This window comes from Quercus suber, unplaced genomic scaffold (assembly GCF_002906115.3).
Source record: "Quercus suber isolate HL8 unplaced genomic scaffold, Cork oak 2.0 scaffold_388, whole genome shotgun sequence".
Classification (NCBI taxonomy): Eukaryota; Viridiplantae; Streptophyta; class Magnoliopsida; order Fagales; family Fagaceae; genus Quercus; species Quercus suber.
This window is the reverse complement of record NW_027069840.1, coordinates 484,328-506,190: the sequence shown is the minus strand read 5'-3', so window position 1 is coordinate 506,190 and position 21,863 is coordinate 484,328. Positions and strand designations below refer to the sequence as shown.

The 21,863-nt window shown below is 34.5% G+C and overlaps 1 protein-coding gene across 1 annotated transcript; it reads left to right on the top strand.

Annotated features, from left to right (window-relative positions):
* The first annotated feature begins 208 nt into the window (after nucleotides 1–208).
* Nucleotides 209–1,611, top strand: LOC136062171 (uncharacterized). Its single transcript, XM_065760944.1, has 2 exons — nucleotides 209–1,183; nucleotides 1,603–1,611. Exons 1-2 carry the CDS (start codon nucleotides 209–211, stop codon nucleotides 1,609–1,611), a joined length of 984 nt encoding a protein of 327 aa, XP_065617016.1.
* The last annotated feature ends 20,252 nt before the right edge of the window (nucleotides 1,612–21,863 follow it).

Below are 21,863 nucleotides of genomic sequence, written 5' to 3'. Positions count from 1 at the left end.
AGCAAGGATGTGGATGCCATCCCTGTTGATGAACTTGTAATCTCTTCAGTCCTATGAGTTGGACCTACCCAAAACTAGCAAATCCAAATCAATGGCTCTTAAGTCAGTTGACAATATTGAGGTTGGTGGATTTGATGATGAGCTGTCTACTACAAAGATTTCTTACCTTGCCAAGAACTTTAGGAATTTCCTTTAAAATAGCAATAGAATGGCAAGAGGTAAGAACATTGTTGAACCTAGAAATTTTAGGAAGAATGATCCCACTAAGGCTAGCAACACTGAGAAACCTAGAGAAAAAGTAGGTCAATCTTTTTATAATTCTATGAGTCCTCAATGTTTTGGATGTCAAGGGTATGGTCACATGAAATCTGAATGTCCTGCATACTTAAGGTATAAAGGTAAGGCTATGGCTGTAACTCTTAGTGATAATGAAGTTTCTGATGATGAGTATATTTCTGACAAGGATGGAAACTTTATTACTTTCACTGCTACTGCTATAATCAATGAAAGTGTGTCTATTGAAAAGAACACTTTTGATAGGAAGCTCTCTAAGGATGCAAATCTTCAAGAAGCCTACAATAAACTTTGCAAAGTTGCTACAAAGGATGCTATGAATGTTGAACTTGGCTTGAAGAAAATTGCATCTCTTGAGCTTGATAAGAATAATCTGTTTATGAAATTGTTTGATGCTAATGAACTTTTGAATAATGTGAAAACTAAGAACATGTTTTTGCTTGATAAAGTTAAGAATTTGGAACTTGAACTGTTTGTTGCTAGAGAACAATCTATTAAGTCTGCAAGCTCCAAACTTGATCACATGCTGAGTGTTCAAAAGTCTCCCTCTGACAAAACTGGCTTAGGTTTTGTGGAAAGCATCTCTCTGTCTGCACCCCATTCCACAAACTTTGTTCTTTCTTCTTCCTCTAAACCCCCTATGAGTGAGGTTTCGAGTGCGACTGTTAAACCTGTAGAGATCACACCTCCTAGGAAGATTAGGGTTGATCTGAAAGAGTCTAAACCTAAGGAGTCTACCTTTTCTAAGGATACAGTGCATGGTAAGCCTGCTTGGATTTGTCATTTTTGTGGAAAGTCTGGGCACATTAGTCCAAACTGTTTTAAGCGGCAAGCTGCTAAGCGAGCAAATAAGCCAAAAGTGTCTGTGTCTCAAGCACAAGATCCTATGGTATTTATTGGTGAATTGGTAAAGGGTCTAAACCTTTATTCCAATCTTGGAGTTAGAAATCACTCTAATGTGAATAAGAACTCCAATGCTCAAGGTGCATCTAAAAAGTTTTGGATGCAAAAAGCTCGATCTAATTGAGTGTTTCTAACATGGTCCTTGTGCTTCATTACTCTACTCTTTGTGACCATTATCCTTTGGTTTTTGTTTTCTTTTTGTTTCTAGGATTTGCATTGCATAACATTCATGCATTTCATTCTAGTACTGTTTTTTTTTTTTTTCTTCTTTTCAAAATAAATAAATTTAAAAAAAAAAAAAAAGAGAAAAAGGGAAGTAAATTGTGTTTTGTATTTATTTTCTTTGTTTTGAAAACAAGGTTGGTCAATTTATTTACACATAACATGTCTTTGTATCTTGTTTAGCTTGGATGAGCTTATTTACTGCACTTTACTAGTTGAAACTTTGTAGTGCATGTTGTGTGAGAAAGATGTTTATGATTTTTGATCACTTCACCTTGATCTTGAAGTCACATGTCTTTGACTGTCGGACTTGAACCTTTTGAGAAAGGCATAAATAACCATCTCACCACTGTTCACTAGCTAATCATGAACACCTTAGTGCATATCATAAGATTTTATGCTCGAGAAAGTGGAGCATGTGCACAAAAAGAACATAAAGTGTAACCACAGTTCAATTGCTTAAAATTGGTGTGTACATTATTGGACTTAATATTAAATCAAACAACTAAAATTGGTGTGTACATTATCCTGACTATTTTAATAAATTTCTGCTAAATTAAAATTGGTGTGTACAATATAAAGCAAATCAAGAAACTTACATGATTGCAAGCTTATAATCTAAGAGATGTGGGAGTTATATGATATAACTCTTTAGGTGATAGTCTCTCTCAAATTCTAGGTGATGAATTTTGTAGACTGTGTGGTTGATTTCTATTCACATATCACCTCACATGTATCTCAAACTTTTGCTAGTTGCACACACTACACAAGTTACTATTTACTAAACTTTGTACATATTGTTGTTTGTGTCTTTGGTTTGACCAACCAAGTTTGAAAATTCCTTAAGTTTTATGCAAAACATATTTGATGCTTGAGAATTTAAAAGAATTGATTAAAAATCTTATTTTTGGGAAAACTGGGTTCAAAACTTGTGTTTTTGAAAGACATTTCATCTCATACTCATGCATTTTATTTTTAAAATTCAATGCTTTGAAGAGTTTCTACAAAAAATTGCTTTGTTTTTCAAAATTTGTTTTTTCCAGAATTTCGATCAATCGAATCTGTTCTTCGATCAATTGAAATTGCGATTAAAAAATTTGGTCAGCTTTAGTCTGTTTCGATCAATCAAACCTAAATTTCAATCAATCGAAAATCATATTGAGAGTTTTAAAAAAAGATGATTTTGACATGTTCTAACTCACTTTACAAAAAATTTTCAACTTTTTCTCTCTCCATACGACTTGATCAAGGCTCTAATCCAATTTTTTGTCATTTTCTACCATTCTTTTTGCAAGGTTTCTCTCTCCCAAGGCCGGTAAGACACTTATACCCTTCATTTTACTTTTATTTGTTAGGATTAATGCCCTTAAATCCTATTGTATGATGCTATGCATGATATTATGTATGACTTAATATTGTAATTAACAAGGTTGTTTTATTATTATTTGAAATAATGGTAACATGAATATTCAAACATTATCACAGAGTCCATGAGATGCATAGTATGCGATTTATGTGAAAAGTCATAGAAGATATAAATCACAAGTTCTTTGTAAACTCAGAATTTAGTTTGTAGTCGGTAATGAAATTGGGCGCTTCATCTACGAAGACTATAACATATTAACTAAGATGATTTATCTTGATCATGGAAGTGGTGACTTCTAGTTGATATGTTGATATGTTTTAAGAGTTAAAACATATTGAACTGGACCACTGTGAGATTTATTATTTTCCTAACGATTGTCAATTGAATAATAAATCTCACGACTTATATATTTACATGAACTCTTAATCCTGAGAGAATAATGAACCTAATCATGAAGTGCAGGTTACTTTGATATATCAGGAGTGAGATCTAAAGTAATGGTCAAAACCTCAGTATGTTGGGCAGCCACATTTAGTGTTGATGGAACATATATTTTCAAAATAGAATTCATAATCTCTTAACGGAGATACAAAATATTCTCTTGAAATAAGTTAAATGAGTTTGTTATTCAGAATGTTAGGCCTAACTACTTTAGTAAATAGTTACTAAAGTATATATTTATAAAGTTGAATTTCATAAATATATGATGAATAACTTAAAGGATTAAACTAGGTACTCAAAGATTAAGATGTAGTAATTTACAAAGTGGCAATCTACATTCATGACTATGTATTACTATGAATATTTTATAAAAGGGTTATATATATAATAAAGTCTTGGGATATAATTTATTAATAAAGCCTAAAGTGCAATTATATTTATATAGTGGTATTAAATATAATTAATGGTAACTTTGGACTTGTCAAGAGTTGACAGAACTTGTCAAGAGTTGACAAAAAAGCCACTCGATTATTCCCCTTGGAAACTGATTGAGAGACCACACTTCTTGAGCGTAAAGTAGAATTGGAGTAAAGATTAAAAGTGTTCCCAAGTATTTCTGATCTTTTGTTTTGAATTTCATCGCACTAAGGTATGCTATCTTGTTCTTAAATTCTGAAATTTACATAATGTATGTTATCAATCATGAATGAAATAGATCCATGTTTGTTGCTTCCACTGTGTGTTTTGTATGAGATACAAAACCAGATTTTCCAACATTATTTTCATTTTTCATGCATAAAATCATGGAGTATTTGGGAAATTTCGAACCTAAGAATTTTTGGGGTTTTTGATGATTCAAGCCATGTTTCTTGAAATTGATCAATGGGTTTTTGTTGGGAAATGTTATAAACATGTTCTTGATGTTTTAATTTGATCAATTTGGTGAATTGTGAGAAATTGAAAATTTTATGGCTTGAATATACCCGAATTGGGGATTTTGTTCGAATTGAGTTTAATTGATGAAATTAGATTATTGGATTGATTAATTTGATCATAATAAACTATTTTCTAGCTTGTGTGATGATCAATTGGTCAATTTGATACAAATTGAACAAGTAGTTTTTCAAATTTTGGGGTTTTTGTTCTAAACTCTATACTCAAGCCAATTTTGTGATTCTAAACTCAAATTGAACTTGTTAACACTGCATTAGAGCATGCAACATAATATTTATCTATTCACGCATCATATAAATTGTTATTTTTATTTTTCTGTTGTGCTAATTTGCAATCTGCCCTTAGTTTTTTTTTTTTTTTTTTGCTCTTCTTGGTTTTTGTCCTTATGTCTTGTCCTTACCCTAGCACCATGCCTAGGAAGACTAGAGCTCATAGGTCTGCCCCCTCACCTTCTCCTCCTTCTTTGGATCGTGAGAAGTTTCCGAGTGAGAAAAACCAAGAGATCTTTGACACACTAAACCTTAGGAGAAAGATTTGGGCTAAACGTAAGGTGCTATTAGATGAGCTTGATCCAGCCATTAAGGCTAATTTTAAGTGTAGGGGCTGGTTACCTTTGTTGGATATTGGTCCTCCACCACCAACTATCATGATTAGAGAGTTCTACTTGAACATCTCTATCTGTGTCTATGATTCTATCACTTTAGTAAAGAGTTGAATATGAGGTGTAGAGTTCATCATTACTCTTACTGTAGTGGCTGATGCTCTTAGGGTATCGTTGGTCCAGCACCCTGTCTATCCCTATGATGAGTCCCCTCCCTTGAATGACATCATGTCTTACGTCACTGGATTTTCTATCCAATGGGGTTCTAATCCTCGAATCACCACTACTGAGCTTACTGAGTTACACTACCTTTTCTTTAGGATAGCGTGTCATACTTTGTGGCCTATTACTCATCTGCACACCATTCCTTTGGAGCGATGTGCATTTTTGTACGCTCTTGTTACGTATGCTCCTGTTAGTTTCTCTCATCTATTCCTTCATTCTTTGAACGAAGTTTATAGGAGTTCTTCTACCGCTCATGCTCTTGTTCATCCTATTTTCATTTATAGGATTTTGTTGCATCTTGGTTTAGATGACTTCCCTGCTTTTAAGCCTGTACATATAGTTGCTCCCATAGGTGCCTCTTTTCTTAGGCAAAGGGCTGCTCATATGAGAGAGAGCTCTAAATGCCCTCGTGTTGAGCCTTCTAGTACCGCACCCCCTCCTTCTTCTACAGGTACTAATTCTGGTGAGGCATCTGTTGATCATGTTGCTGATGCTGCTACTACTGTTGTTCCTCCACCATCTACTTCGGATGACTTTGACTTTCGTCATACTTTGGAGACTGTCTTAACCGTTCAAGCGGCTTAAGATCAGATTTTGGTGAACATGCTTGATGAACTCCGTGATTTGCGAGCAAACTTGGCACATCTTCGACATTCGCCTTTGCCACCTCCTTTTGATGATGGACTCTGATTGCCCTTTGGCATTCCGTCACGAAAAGGGGGAGTACATTTGGACACACCTATAGAGGATTTTTGTAGTTAGAGGGAGATTTTTGTTCATTGGAGCTTGTGGAGTTGTTTAGATTGTATCTAGGTGCTTCACTGTGTATGTATCATTTTTGGCTCTTGATGTATTGTTTTTGGGCTGTTCATGATAGGGGGAGATACATTGTTATATATGTTTCTTGTTTCATTGCTCATTGATTTATATTTATAAGTTATTCATGATATATGTCTTTGTTTTGTGTTTTGTGAAGTCAAGAATTTATTTTTGTTTTACTTGTATTTTCCACACATCTGTTTATGTGTTTGTTGAGTATTTCAGGAAATATACAGGTTGATTCAGTTGTGCTGCTGTCTACACTTGCAACTGATGGATAGTAGTTAGGTTGGATTTTTTGTAATGGGCATTATCTTTGTAAAGGGCTTTTACTTGTATCTTTGAGCATGTGTTTGTGTTTTGTCACGAATTGCCAAATGGAGAGTTTGTTTGGTTCTAAGTACTTAGGAACTAATGTATTAGAACTCTAATTTGTATTGTTGGCAAACCATGATCAAAATAGGTTGTTAGTCTTGTTTTAGACTTGCTCAAAGTATGTCTTTTATGTAAAGTTGGAATCGAGTAAACTGCAGAATTGAGTGTGCAATTCTGACTGACTCGATCGATCGAAAATTAGACTTGATTGATTGAAAGTCGTGCAGATTATTTTTTCTGCAAAATTTCCAACTCAGCCTTAAGCCCATATGACGTGTAGGGTTTTATGTTTTGCCCTAAGTATAAAAGGCAAACCCTAGCCACGTTTTAGAGATGGCTCTATTTGCTGTGTGTGAGAATCTCTTATAAGATCTGAGAGGTGGTTGCCTTCACACATGCTTAGGATTATCAAAAAGGAGATTTCATTAATAGTTTGATGATCATTCAATTGCTGCACTAAAAAGCTTAAAGATACACAAGCGAGAGTGCTTGTACTTGCTGGAGAATCCAAGAAAAAAGGAGTCCATGGTTTTGGAGCTTGCACATGGTTGTGTCAGTAAGTTTTCTACTAGTGGGTAGCAATAGGATGTTAGTGGTCTAAGTCGCTATCGTAAAACTTCGATCCTTTCATAGTGGATTCAGGTTTACCTTGAGGATAGCTAGATTAAATTCTCCCCAGGTTTTTTCCCGTTTGGTTTTCCTGGGTCATCATATCTTTGTGTTCTTTATATTCCGCATTTTACATTGATATGATTATATGATTATGTTAACCTAGATCTAAAATTTGGACTAAGTAATAACTTGGCTTGTTAACTATGTTAATCTAGTTGTGTTTATGGGGTCTAAAAACAAACAATATTAATGTTGCAACTTGGCCCCCACAAAAAAAATAAATAAATAAATAAATAAATCTTGGCTCTGCCCTTGCGAGCAAGGCCTTCCATTGTGCAATTGAGCAATGGAAAAATGTAGTTTTTCAAGGTGTTACTTTGAAAATTCGCTCTCCTTGCCCCCCTTTGCTCCCAATTTAAAATAGATGAACCTTTAAATTAATGGATAAGAAATAAATAAATGAAAGGAGTCACAAAAATTAGTTTGTTTTATAACTCCAATTATTTCTTTGTGGTTTGGTTGAAGTTTGTGTGCAGAATCCCATTTTTATGCTCTAACTTGATTTCAATATTATCAAAATAGGAATTAGACAATGCTTTGTCTTCTATTTGAGAATGGAAATTGATTTGACATAAATAGCTTTAATAATCTAATATAGGACACTTAGCTTTTGATATAATTATTTGGCTTAGATTTTGAAAGTTAGTTGGATATGTGGATATAGTCTTATGGATGGATGTGCTTTGCATATTGTCACTTGAAATTATAATTATAAAAAACTATAGTACCAATTATTCTTTAATTTTATGAAAGCTTTGAGGTTGATTGAATATGCAATGGGAAAATCAGGTGTGAAGTTCAAGAGAGAAATGCAGAGACATTCAAATTCAATGGCCATATGCCAATTATTTCACTGTAAGAAAGGGACATTTTGATCCTTTGAAAAGAAATGCACTTAATGAGGCTGTGTAGGACATTGCTCTTGATCATAGTTCTCAGAACCGGACTGGACCAGGAGGTCGGACCGTGAAAACCGAGAACCGAGATAAAAACCAGTTTTTTTAAGCTTAAAGAATCGGGCATATGTGGCAATTCCATGAACCCCTAAAACCGAGGTTGGACCGCTCGAACCGGTGGCAAGAACCGTGCGGTCCAACCCCTTAGCAATTTTTTTTTTTTTAATTAAAAACAACTTAACACAATTTTATTCTACTTAATTAAATTATCCATCTCTTACAAGGAATAAAAAAAATTATAATTAAAATCCTTCAAAGATATTCAACTTTACTTCAAAAATTAATCATAAATTTTAATGTTTTCATGGTTATTATTTTATTTTATTAACTTTCTTATTTAATTATTAAATATATACTTAAAAATCATTAAATTTCCCCCACATATATAGATATATTAGTCAATTTTTCTAGTTTTATAAATTTAATATCTATATTTAGGCTTTAATTAATTATGACATCATCATGGTTCAACTCCGGTTCGACCTCAGTTCGACCTCAAAAACCTTGAACCTCTCCCTTTTACGATTCAATGAACGGTCCGGGTCTGAAAACCTTGCTCTTGATGTGTCTCTTCTTTTGTTTTGAGTTTTGTTATTGCATTTACATTGGCTGCCAAATATGTATTGATGGACTTCATAGTTGTATCTTTAATTTATTTAACAAGAGGTTTGAAATATGTTTTGTAACTCTATGTTTTACATTGAATAATGTACTCTGATACATATTGCAGATGTGTTGTAGTATTTTCTCTATTCTTTTGAGCCATAGCAAAAGAATTTGACATTGATCACTGTATTCTATTTATTTATTTGAAAACAAGGTTGTGATCTTTATTGCAATTTGTTTATTCTCTATATACATATGTAACTACGAAAATAATTTCATTATAAATGGACCTATGGTAGTGGTAATAAGCTTTTCAGAATGTATGTATTTTCATGGAGGTGCTATATAGGATTTCTTTATCCCTTATTTCTATCACTTACAATAAGTAAGTAAAAAATATATACAAAAAGTTAGAAAAATAATATGATTACAATTAGTTGACTACATATAGGCCATTTGGTGAGCAAAATTAAGCTTTAATAATTACCCATAAAACAAATTCAATTATATCAAATATTTTCAATCATATTATAATGAATCCTTGTTGTGCTGCATAACTATAGTATTTTTGTTTAAGCCAAAGTTCAGTATACCAAAACCAGTAATATTATCATTTAAATAATCACATATCACATAAATTATAATTTACCATAAAATTAGAGAAAGTGGAGAGATGTTACCATGATGATACTTTAAATTAATCTCATAACAAGAACCATTTTACCGTCAATTCATGTTTGTTTTTAGATGGCGGGGTTGAGGCATGGACCATGTCACTGTCTTGAGACGATACACACATCTATAGGATTTCCGATATAGTAGACATTGTGCGTGCCACCCACCTTCGCTGATTATCCTTCAAGCTCACACTGCTTGTAGGATAGGAAGCTCTCAATAGTATTTTCTTATTACCCAAAAAAATAATGTGTGGAAAACATAGTTGTACATAATAATATATATATATATATAAGTTCAAAATATTACATATATGTAATTTACATTTGATGAACTCTCAAATAAGTGTGGCTAACAAAGTGAGAAAGCTAGAGAGTTAAAATTATATCTCTATATCACCATATATATAATAGTCAAGAGGAGCATTCTCATTAACATAGCTATCAGGCAGCATTAGTAAATTCAAAAGAAATCAATACATTTTCCATAACCATTGACACGTAGCAAACAAACTTTTGACTTCTCACTTCTCCTTAAATCAAATAACAAACATAACACTACACGAATTACCCATATAGATGCTATAGTAAGCTTAAAATAAAGTGCTTCAATAGAGATGAATGAGCTATTTCCAGCAGAAAGAACATTATGTTGTCAATTAATTGCGAAATACAATAATAGGAATTGAATCCAAAATTACTAATTTGAACCATAGGGGTTGATAGAATTACTTTCGTGATTTAAATCTTATGCTTCAAATGAGTTTGTGGTAATAAGTATGTCTTAGATAGAATGATGTCAAGCTTAACATCAGAAGTTTATTTGAAGAGTGTTGACAATAAACAAGGAGCTATGCACAAAAAGTGTGCACAAACAAAAATCTACTCTGAAAGCTCGGATTTGTGTGAAACACACGAGCTTTTTTAAACCCCCAATTAAAAATTACAGCTTAATTGCTTTTACTCTAACTTATCTAAGTGCGGAACAAGAGTAAAAACAGCACAATCGCCGAATCTACCCTCTAAGCCATAAGCAAGCAAGTAACAATAAACAATAAAGCTTAAAGAGTAAAGGAAGAGAAATGCAAACACAAGATAACATCAAGACATATTATCGAAGAGGAAACCAAAGAGCTTAGCGAAAAACCTCTTTGCAACCCTCTAAATCGAAATCCATCCACTAGTGAATAAGTTGGAGTACACGAATAACAAAAGAACCCCAAGCCTAGTCTACCCAATGTACTTGAGCCCTCTAAACTCCTACTACCAACGGACTTCTCGGAGTCTTGTCTTCACTAACTTTCTGGATCTTGCAATATCGCCCGATTGCATCCGCCAAGCCTCACCGGCTTCTTTTGGCAAATCCCCAAAACTTCCTTAACTCCAAAACACTCTCTGCACTCTGAATAGGTATGGGTTGTGTTTGGGTACAAATCTCCTCTCAATGTATAACAATAGGATAGGGAAGGAAAAGAGGCTACAATGATTTCTCTCTAAAGATGAGTAGCTCTCCCTTTAAAAGATGGGTGTATTGTGTTGTAGAAACCTATTTAGAGTTTTCTCTCTAAATAATAGTATGTTTTACTTTTGTGGGTAATGAGGTTATATATAGTATGGGTGAAGGGTAAGAAAGTCACACTTAAAATCTTCCAGGCAGAGAGTTTCACAGGTACCTCGTGAGATGGTCTGTCTCGTAAAGTACTTGCAAAATACAGCCTAGTACTTGACTCTTCATCTTTCAGCATGTATTTCTCATATGCCCTTTTCATGGGAACCTTTCTTGTGAACTTCTTGCAAGCTAGTCATGAAACATGACTGCACTGATCTTCATTTCATGCTTGATTCTTCACTAACTTAATACTAAACCTAATATAATAAAATCCCACAAAATACAAGAAAATAATTTAAGCAATTACAAAACTTTTTATCATAGAATAAAGCCAACATAAAACATAGTTGTAAATCATAACTTTACAATCTCCCCATTTGGCTATTTCGTGACAGAACACCCTATAACAGACTCTAGACTTAAACATGAGTTTGGGAACAATGGCAAAAATCACTCACACCTAAATCTAAAATCTATGATGAACCTGGAACAAAATACATGTATCCTGAAACACTTGTACAAAACACATTAGACCTTCAAGGTAAAGCAAGTAATAAAAGGACAAGTATAATGAAACAAGTAAAAATGAGATTAAGTAAACATGATGGTCATATGGAGATGACTACAATGATCACATAGAAAAACAAATGATCATCCAAACATGCAATCAACAAAGCACAATGGCATAAGGATGTATGCATGTCTAACACAAAAACACAATGCAATGAGAGCAACAAAGCATAGATACTAAATGTAACTCAAGGCACCATATATCAACAAGAAAACAAGCATAAAATAAAATAAACAAAAACAAGGTTTTCTCATTAAAAGGATGTCTTCTTCCTCTTAGTATATGCATCTCCCCTATGAAATTTCTCCCCCTACGAATGTGCGTGAGATAGAAGTTCTCCCCCTGAGAATGTGCACATAAGTCATATAGAAATGACGATACACTCCAGTATACTTTCTAGTACACTCTCCCCCTTTTTGTCACAAATAGACAAATGAATCAAGAGAAACAAGGGAAAGAAAAAAAGATATAAACAAGGGTATTGATGCACAAGGGGTGCAAGATGAATGAGAAAATGAAGCTTAAACAAAAGATAAAACATCTTAAGAACACAATGCTACAACGTATAAAATAAACATGACATGCTAAGGATAATGGAACAAGATATAGACCAAGCCATTACATAGACACAAGAACATGTTATATGTGCTAAAATGTCTAAAAAGACTTAACTAGTATGAGTAAATGTAAAACATGCCAAGTGTTAGAGTGTGTGCATCTAGTGTGGATGTGAGATGCATGATCAATGCATGAACAAGTACTCATCGGGCAAAGTGTGTAAAAAATACATACAATGATCAAAACATAATAAACATGTATAATCATAGTAATCCCCAAAAATTGGTACTCATCGGAGTCCAAAAGAGTAAAAAAAACACCATAGAGGCATTTTATCAAACACTTTGAGTGCACGTACTACACATGTGTGTTAAACAATGCATAAACATATGAAAATCTATTCTTAAATACATATTATTTTTGCCACAAGGGGCCAACACCCAAAGCAAAAAGACATTTAAAACAAAACCTAATCAAAAGGATTGACAAAAATTAAGTTTTCCAACCCCCATTTGAGAAAATCTCAAGTATGAACATAAAACTCCCAAAAACATAATCTAAGGATCAAAATCAATTAAAAGTGTTAAAGATTACCTTAGAGAAGTTTATGGAGTGTAAAACACTTGAAATTAGTTGGGTTTTAATGTAGAAGCTTTGAAAAAGAGGGTTTGGAGAAGATGGAATTATAAGAGAGTCAAATGAGGAGTTTTGGACCAAAAACTCACGAAATACCCATAAAATAGCTAATTTGGGAATTTCACGAGTTGTGAACTCGTGAGCTACTCGCGAAATTTTTTGCCTGAATGCTAAAAATATATTTTTCAACTTCGCAACTCACAGTGAAGTCGTGAACTACTTGCGAATGACTCACGAAACACTTTGACCCCTGTTTTTCAAAACAAAAACAAGCTTGAAACATTGAAAACCAAAGTAGGTACAAAACCTAGAAACAAAGAGTGATGAAAAACACTTCCAATTACAAATAAAACGATCAAAAATCTTTTTGGTTTGATCCACATATGGTTGAGCACACACACATCATATTTGAACATGTACAATCACACAAGTAAAATAGGCATTCATTGAACATTAGACTTATGTGTTGTGTGTGTGAAACATGTATGAACAAGTCCGCAGTTTAGTATGAAACTTCAATGATCAATTCAATCAAGTCATACACAACTAGCACAAAGTCAAGTGACCTATCTCACTAGTAGAAATGAACATATATAACCCCCCCCCCCCCCCCCCCCCCCCCCCCCCCCCCCCCCCCCCCCCCCCCCCCCCCCCCCCCCCCCCCCCCCCCCCCCCCCCCCCCCCCCCCCCCCCCCCCCCCCCCCCCCCCCCCCCCCCCCCCCCCCCCCCCCCCCCCCCCCCCCNACACCCACATTTGTGACTTTGAGATCCACTCAAAACTTTAATCATCAACTATTTATGATATTGTTGCAACAACTTAATCCACCAATTCTTTAATGTAGATATTCTTCCCGGTAGATGCTTGTTGAGTTAGAATGCTACAAAAACCTCACAAATCTCACAGGAATAACTTACAAGACTTCTAAGAACTTTTAAAATGTATTTAGGTTTTTTCTTTTTGAAAGTTCAAATAGCATTGAAAACACTATGAACGTTTAGACCCCCAAACAGCAAAATACCAATTTAAGCTTTATATCAAACAATGTATGTGTGAAAAATGATAACAAGCTTATAACAAAATTGATAAACAATCTAAACCAATTAAAATCACATCCATAACAGAAAATAAATGGTAAAGATTAAGGGAAGAGAGATGCAAACACAAGAACAATACAACAATGTGTTATCGAAGAGGAAACTGAAGCTCTCGGTGTAAAACCTCTCCGCCGCCCTCCAAGCGGTCAATAATCCACTAGAAAATGAAATTGGGATACATGAACAGCAATAGACCCTCCAAGCCTAATCTACCCAAGTACTTAAGCCCTCCAAGTTTCTTGCTCCAACGAGGTTACGCCGAACCTTTGTCTTTTTTAGCTTGCCGGATTCTGTAATAAACCATAGTATCAACCAATAACCATTGGTCCCTTCCAAATTGCTTCCCTTAGCACCAAAAGATGTTCTCACAAACGTGGGTATGGTGAGAAAAGGATTTGGTGAAGAATCTCTCAAGGATGTATCAATAGAGAGGGTGAGAGTAAAGGAATTTTAAGAGTCTTTATGTGAAGATTGTGGATGAATTAATCTTGTTTTTCTCTAGGAGTTCTCTCTCGAAATTCTTTCTGGAAGCTCTCTACATTTCGTGGGTATGAGGGGTATTTATACTAGGGTGAGATAGGAGTGCGAAGAGTCAGGTTTTTCAAAACAGAGCTGGTTGGTGGTTTGGCCTTGCGACTTGGCTGAGTTGCAAATTCAAGCTGCGAGATAACAGAATGGCCAGGCTGGACTTTTTGTCCTATAGTGCTCCAGCTAGCGCGACTATTCAATTTCTCGCACGCTTCACTCGTGTGCTGCATTTGGCAGCTTGCCAATCGCGAGTCACCTGCGAGTTCTAGCCGCGAAGCCCTGCATCCTTGCACAATCTTGAGCATTTCTTCACACTCTCTCACTCACTACCCTTACATGAATCCCACCTGAATACAAGGTTTTTAAGTGCTGAAATACAAGCAAATTGGCATGGAATAAAGCCAACAAGATGGTTGATTTAATTCAACCTTACACTTTTATACTAAGTAGTGTTGGACAGAAACCCTAAACGTCTTTGCGGGCTTTGGGCCTAAATAAAATTCTACAAAACATGATCTTTGATTGGTCGAGCCTTTCTTTCGATCAGTCTAGCTTACAGATTCTGAATTCTTCTTTCTGCAACTTGACTGTTCTTGAATCTTGACTTGAATCATCACAAACAATGTCTAATACTTAAACTAGACATGTTTTTGTTCTCGGTTTTCCAACTTACATAAAATTAAAACCTAAACATTTATTTCTAAATATTTTGAACCTAACAAACTTCAAAAACCTTGTTAGCTTCCCTTGATATTTTGAAGGGGTCATCTATAATGGCAGGAGCTCCTAGAGTTTTGTTTTTCAACATCCATAACACGCACTGGAAAAAAGAAGCTTGTTTTGAAGATATACTAAGGCGAGTTGAAGTATTTAGGATAACTTTGATCCGTTCTGATTGGAGATCCAACGAGGAGGTTATGATGGGTTAACATGGATTATAAATTGTGGACCATGTTTAGACAACAGGAATGATGGTATGAGAGGTGTTTCAACTTCTTTGTTGGTTAGAAGTGAGCTAGCTTTTGTGGCTTAGATGTTGGACTTGAGTTTATTGCTAAAGGTTAAAAGACTTGCTTTTGGCCATTGGGTCTTTCCATCACATTCGGATCTGCCCATTGGACATCAAATATGCATGTTTTGAATTTTTTTTTTTTTTTTTTGGGTCTTGATGGGTAAAATTTGTTAGTTGAACTTAATTTATTTCTAATTTTGTTATTGGTAAGTTTATCAGTAAAACTTAATAGATATGCTTTGGGTCTTTTTACTACATTTGGATTTGCAACATCAAATCGACAAATCTGCACATTGTGTGTGTGTGTGTGTGTTTTTTTTTTCTTCTTTTTTGTATTTAATGGGTAAAATATGTTGATTGAACTTAATTTTTCTAACTTTGTTATCAGTAATTTTTGTTGATGGACTAATTGTTTTGGGCCTGTATGTTTTATTTTAGATTTTAGATGTATAATTTTTTTTTTTTTTTTTTTTTTGATAGCCTTTAAAAGGAGGAAAAAATTTAAGAGAAAAAAAAAATTTTATTTTGCAAATTAATAATATGGTGAGTGGTTATTTATAAATATGCATATTTTGAGTGTTTTTTTTTTCCTTTTATTTGTCTTTGATAGGTAAAATTTATTGATTGAACATAATTTTTTTTAGTTTTTTTATTGGTAAGTTTATTGGTAAAACTTAATAGATTTGCTTTGGAATTTTTTTTTTTTTTTTTTTTTGGTCTTGATCATGGTTTTGAAACCCAGATCGGCCCGTATGGTCCAACCGAGTTAATGAGAAACTGTTCATTAAAGATGTTCTTTTAACCTTAATAACTGGCTATTACTAGAAATTCCGTGAACCATGAGAACCACGGCTCTTATAGGTCAGACCGTTTGAGTTTTGTTTTTTTGTTACTCATAGCCATTGTTGATGCTTCAAGCCTTCAACATCAACCACCCACTATGAGACTATCAGAATTGAGATCACAATGCAATTTTCTTCGCTCTTCTTCTATGTCTCGATCGCTCTCTCTCTCTCTCTCTCTCTCTCTCTCTCTCTCTCTATGCATTTTTGCAGATGCTATGTATCTACATTTTTGCCTCAAGAGTCTTCTTCTTCTATAGTTTTTTGTGATAGGCCAAGAATGTATTGACCCTGTGTGGTAAATTAACCAATTAATTAGCCAAGTTAATTAAGTAAGTCAATTAACATGCAATACACGTGGTAGCACAAACAAATCACCAACTAAGTTAATGCAGCGGAAAATAAATTTGACACAGTGATTTATTTACGAATGGGGAAAATCTCAAAGACAAAAATCGCACCAGATGAATTTAAGGTCGCCACTCCTAAGAATCCACTATTATCAAAACAAGCGATTACAAGTAAAGCAATCCCAGTACCTTATACCAACCTACAATTGAACCCTTACCCTAATACACAACTGGACTTGTAATGTAGTGACAATCTCTCATTTCAATGCATGGCTCCAAGTACGTGACTAACCAATTGATGCACAGATCCAGTACATGACTAACACATCAACTTGAGAAGGATGTTGGTTGCAAAGTTCTTTAGTTCATCCAGACGATGAAGACCAAGAAGCTCCTTGGTCACAAAACCCTAGGGCAAATTGTTTTCGGTCATAATATGCTTGAATAAAACCTTTGCATCCAGTTGCATCAAGTGAGACGGCCCTTAAAATAATCCTTATATATGTCTAGGGTTGTGAGAAAAGGAAACCTAAACACATAACTTGGATATGCGTGAAAAATAGATATGGAAATCTGAATTTTGTAATTCTTGATAGATAGGGTATCTATCGAGTAGCTGTCGAGCATCGGGCTAAAATTGCCTTTTAAACCTCAATAGATACAATCTATCGACGTATCCATCGAGATTTAAAATACAATACTTCTTCACTTGCTTCTTGAATAGACTTTAGATAGGACACAGAGGTATGGTGAATGACCCTCGTGATAGCAAAAGGAAAAATAAGCTTACCACGAGTCACCGTATCCTTATAGACATCTATAAGGAAGAGTATGAAGTAAGAGAAAAAGTCAATGGTAAGGTCCTCAATGAGGGATAGCAAAAATCGAGCACAAGGCTTAGTAATAGAATTATAGCAAGACAAGGGATGTAAAACAAATGTCATCACCATATTCAGGAACCTTGGACTTTTTGCAAAGCCTGAGTAAGGGGTGTTTTGACGATCACCCCAAGATGAAGGTGTCTCACAAAAGAAAGACATGAGTTCGTCTTTGGATACAGTCCATAGACGAGGACAACCAGGGTAATCAGGATGCGATACCCTTGGGACGTGTAGTACATCGAGATAAGCTCCGGTATGACTACAATAGGTATACCTTGAACAGAAGTGAGAAAATGAGGTATGGAGTAATCAAATCTGTGCATATTGGAGTAAAACTCCTATATATTCATTTTTTTCTCTTAAATTTTTTCCTCCTTTTAAAGGCTATCAAAAAAAAAAAAAAAAAAAAAATTATACATCTAAAATCTAAAATAAAACATACAGGCCCAAAACAATTAGTCCATCAACAAAAATTACTGATAACAAAGTTAGAAAAATTAAGTTCAATCAACATATTTTACCCATTAAATACAAAAAAGAAGAAAAAAAAAACACACACACACACACACAATGTGCAGATTTGTCGATTTGATGTTGCAAATCCAAATGTAGTAAAAAGACCCAAAGCATATCTATTAAGTTTTACTGATAAACTTACCAATAACAAAATTAGAAATAAATTAAGTTCAACTAACAAATTTTACCCATCAAGACCCAAAAAAAAAAAAAAAAATTCAAAACATGCATATTTGATGTCCAATGGGCAGATCCGAATGTGATGGAAAGACCCAATGGCCAAAAGCAAGTCTTTTAACCTTTAGCAATAAACTCAAGTCCAACATCTAAGCCACAAAAGCTAGCTCACTTCTAACCAACAAAGAAGTTGAAACACCTCTCATACCATCATTCCTGTTGTCTAAACATGGTCCACAATTTATAATCCATGTTAACCCATCATAACCTCCTCGTTGGATCTCCAATCAGAACGGATCAAAGTTATCCTAAATACTTCAACTCGCCTTAGTATATCTTCAAAACAAGCTTCTTTTTTCCAGTGCGTGTTATGGATGTTGAAAAACAAAACTCTAGGAGCTCCTGCCATTATAGATGACCCCTTCAAAATATCAAGGGAAGCTAACAAGGTTTTTGAAGTTTGTTAGGTTCAAAATATTTAGAAATAAATGTTTAGGTTTTAATTTTATGTAAGTTGGAAAACCGAGAACAAAAACATGTCTAGTTTAAGTATTAGACATTGTTTGTGATGATTCAAGTCAAGATTCAAGAACAGTCAAGTTGCAGAAAGAAGAATTCAGAATCTGTAAGCTAGACTGATCGAAAGAAAGGCTCGACCAATCAAAGATCATGTTTTGTAGAATTTTATTTAGGCCCAAAGCCCGCAAAGACGTTTAGGGTTTCTGTCCAACACTACTTAGTATAAAAGTGTAAGGTTGAATTAAATCAACCATCTTGTTGGCTTTATTCCATGCCAATTTGCTTGTATTTCAGCACTTAAAAACCTTGTATTCAGGTGGGATTCATGTAAGGGTAGTGAGTGAGAGAGTGTGAAGAAATGCTCAAGATTGTGCAAGGATGCAGGGCTTCGCGGCTAGAACTCGCAGGTGACTCGCGATTGGCAAGCTGCCAAATGCAGCACACGAGTGAAGCGTGCGAGAAATTGAATAGTCGCGCTAGCTGGAGCACTATAGGACAAAAAGTCCAGCCTGGCCATTCTGTTATCTCGCAGCTTGAATTTGCAACTCAGCCAAGTCGCAAGGCCAAACCACCAACCAGCTCTGTTTTGAAAAACCTGACTCTTCGCACTCCTATCTCACCCTAGTATAAATACCCCTCATACCCACGAAATGTAGAGAGCTTCCAGAAAGAATTTCGAGAGAGAACTCCTAGAGAAAAACAAGATTAATTCATCCACAATCTTCACATAAAGACTCTTAAAATTCCTTTACTCTCACCCTCTCTATTGATACATCCTTGAGAGATTCTTCACCAAATCCTTTTCTCACCATACCCACGTTTGTGAGAACATCTTTTGGTGCTAAGGGAAGCAATTTGGAAGGGACCAATGGTTATTGGTTGATACTATGGTTTATTACAGAATCCGGCAAGCTAAAAAAGACAAAGGTTCGGCGTAACCTCGTTGGAGCAAGAAACTTGGAGGGCTTAAGTACTTGGGTAGATTAGGCTTGGAGGGTCTATTGCTGTTCATGTATCCCAATTTCATTTTCTAGTGGATTATTGACCGCTTGGAGGGCGGCGGAGAGGTTTTACACCGAGAGCTTCAGTTTCCTCTTCGATAACACATTGTTGTATTGTTCTTGTGTTTGCATCTCTCTTCCCTTAATCTTTACCATTTATTTTCTGTTATGGATGTGATTTTAATTGGTTTAGATTGTTTATCAATTTTGTTATAAGCTTGTTATCATTTTTCACACATACATTGTTTGATATAAAGCTTAAATTGGTATTTTGCTGTTTGGGGGTCTAAACGTTCATAGTGTTTTCAATGCTATTTGAACTTTCAAAAAGAAAAAACCTAAATACATTTTAAAAGTTCTTAGAAGTCTTGTAAGTTATTCCTGTGAGATTTGTGAGGTTTTTGTAGCATTCTAACTCAACAAGCATCTACCGGGAAGAATATCTACATTAAAGAATTGGTGGATTAAGTTGTTGCAACAATATCATAAATAGTTGATGATTAAAGTTTTGAGTGGATCTCAAAGTCACAAATGTGGGTGTTTGTGTGTTACAAATTCAGATAGAAGAGTCTGTGGATTCAGAGCTGTGTATGGTTACGTGAGTAAGTACTACAAGAGGTAGCATTGGATTTAGGGTTTAAATCTATTGTAAACACTTTCATTCTATCATAGTGAATTTGTTGCCTTGAGGATAGGTTAGGTTAAATCTTTCCCAAATTTTTTGCCTTGAAACTGGATAGTTTAATTGGTTTTCCTGGGTTATCATATCGTTTGTCTTATTTATTTTTTCGCACTTAATGATATGATTTTTTATGTTTAACCTAGATCTGAATAATAAACCTAAGTAACAACTTGGTTAATTAATTAGGTTTAACAATCTGAGTTTATAGGGGTCTAAATGAACTGATAAAGTTCATAAAAGAGCATGGGTAGGTGTGAACAAAATCTTAGAAGAGTTGGGACCTGGTCTCCCCTCTCCTCCCCTAAGTGTCATCAAAATCAACTTCGACGTTGCAGTTGTTAGGATTAGTGCCCTAAAATCCAATTGTACAATGTTGTATATGACATTATGTTATAAATAATGAAGTTGTTTTATTATCTAAAATAATGGTAATATGAATATTTAGACATTATCATATAGTCTTTGAGATGCATAGTATGTGATTTAGTCACAGAAGATAAAAATCACAAGTTCTTTGCAAACTCAAAACTTAGTTCGTAGTCAGTGATGAAATTGGGCATTTCATCTGTGAAGATGGTTTGTCTTGATCATGGAAGTGGAGACTTCTAGTTGATATGTTGACGTGTCTTAAGTGTATAAGACATATTGAACTGGACCACTGTGAGATTAATTATTCTGTTAACGACTTTCAACTAAATAATAAATCTCATAACTTTCATTTACATAAACTCTCAATACTGAGAGGATAGTGAAGCCGATCATGAAATTAAGGCTGCTTTAATATATCAGGAGTGAAATCTAATTCAACGGTTAAAACCTTAATATGTTAGGCAGCCACACGTAGTGCTAAAGGAACACATATTCTCAAGATAGAATTCATAGTCTCTTTGTAGAGATATAAAATATTTCCTTGAGATAAGTTTAATGGGTTTGATTATTCAGAGTGTTAGGCCTAACTACTTTAGTAGAGAGTTACTAAAGTTCATATTTTATGAAATTTGATTTCATAAATTTATAGGAATAACTTAAAGCATTAAGTCGGATATTCAATGATCAAAAGGTAGTAATTATCAACGTGGCAGTTATATATTATGACTTTATGTTACTACAAATATTTTCACGAAGGGGTTAATTGTTTAGATAATAAAGTCTTGGGATTTAATATTATTAATAAAGCATAGAGTGCGATTATATTTATATAGTGATATTAAATATAATTAATGATAACTTTGGACTTGTCAAGAGTTGATAGATAAGGCCAAAGCCTATTGGAGCTAGAGCTTTATTTGTTCATTTGGTCCCATCCCAAGCCACACACTAAAACCCAATTGGGCTGGCCCAAAAGACTAGCCCAATTAGATAATATGTTGTTTATTTAATAAAAGTTGTTAAATAAAGAACTACCTTGACAGTTAAAACGTATGTATGATTAAAAAAAGAAAAATACTGTTTTCTCTTAGCACATTCTGTCTTGAACAAGTGCATACATAACTAATTGAGAGACCACACATCTTGGGCATATGTGGAATTGGAGTGAAGAATGAAGGTTTTCCCAAGTTCAATCTTTTTTTTGTTTTGAATTTCACTGCATCATGGTACGCCCTCCTAATCTTTGTTTCTAAAATTTTAGATATTCCATGTTATCTCACATGAATAGAGTAGATCTTTTAATTTCTGCTACTTATTTCGTATGAGATGTAAAACTGTGTTTTCCAACAGCGGTTAGAAGTGACCATATTTTCTTGGCATTTGGAAGTAGATACAACAAGGAAGAAGAG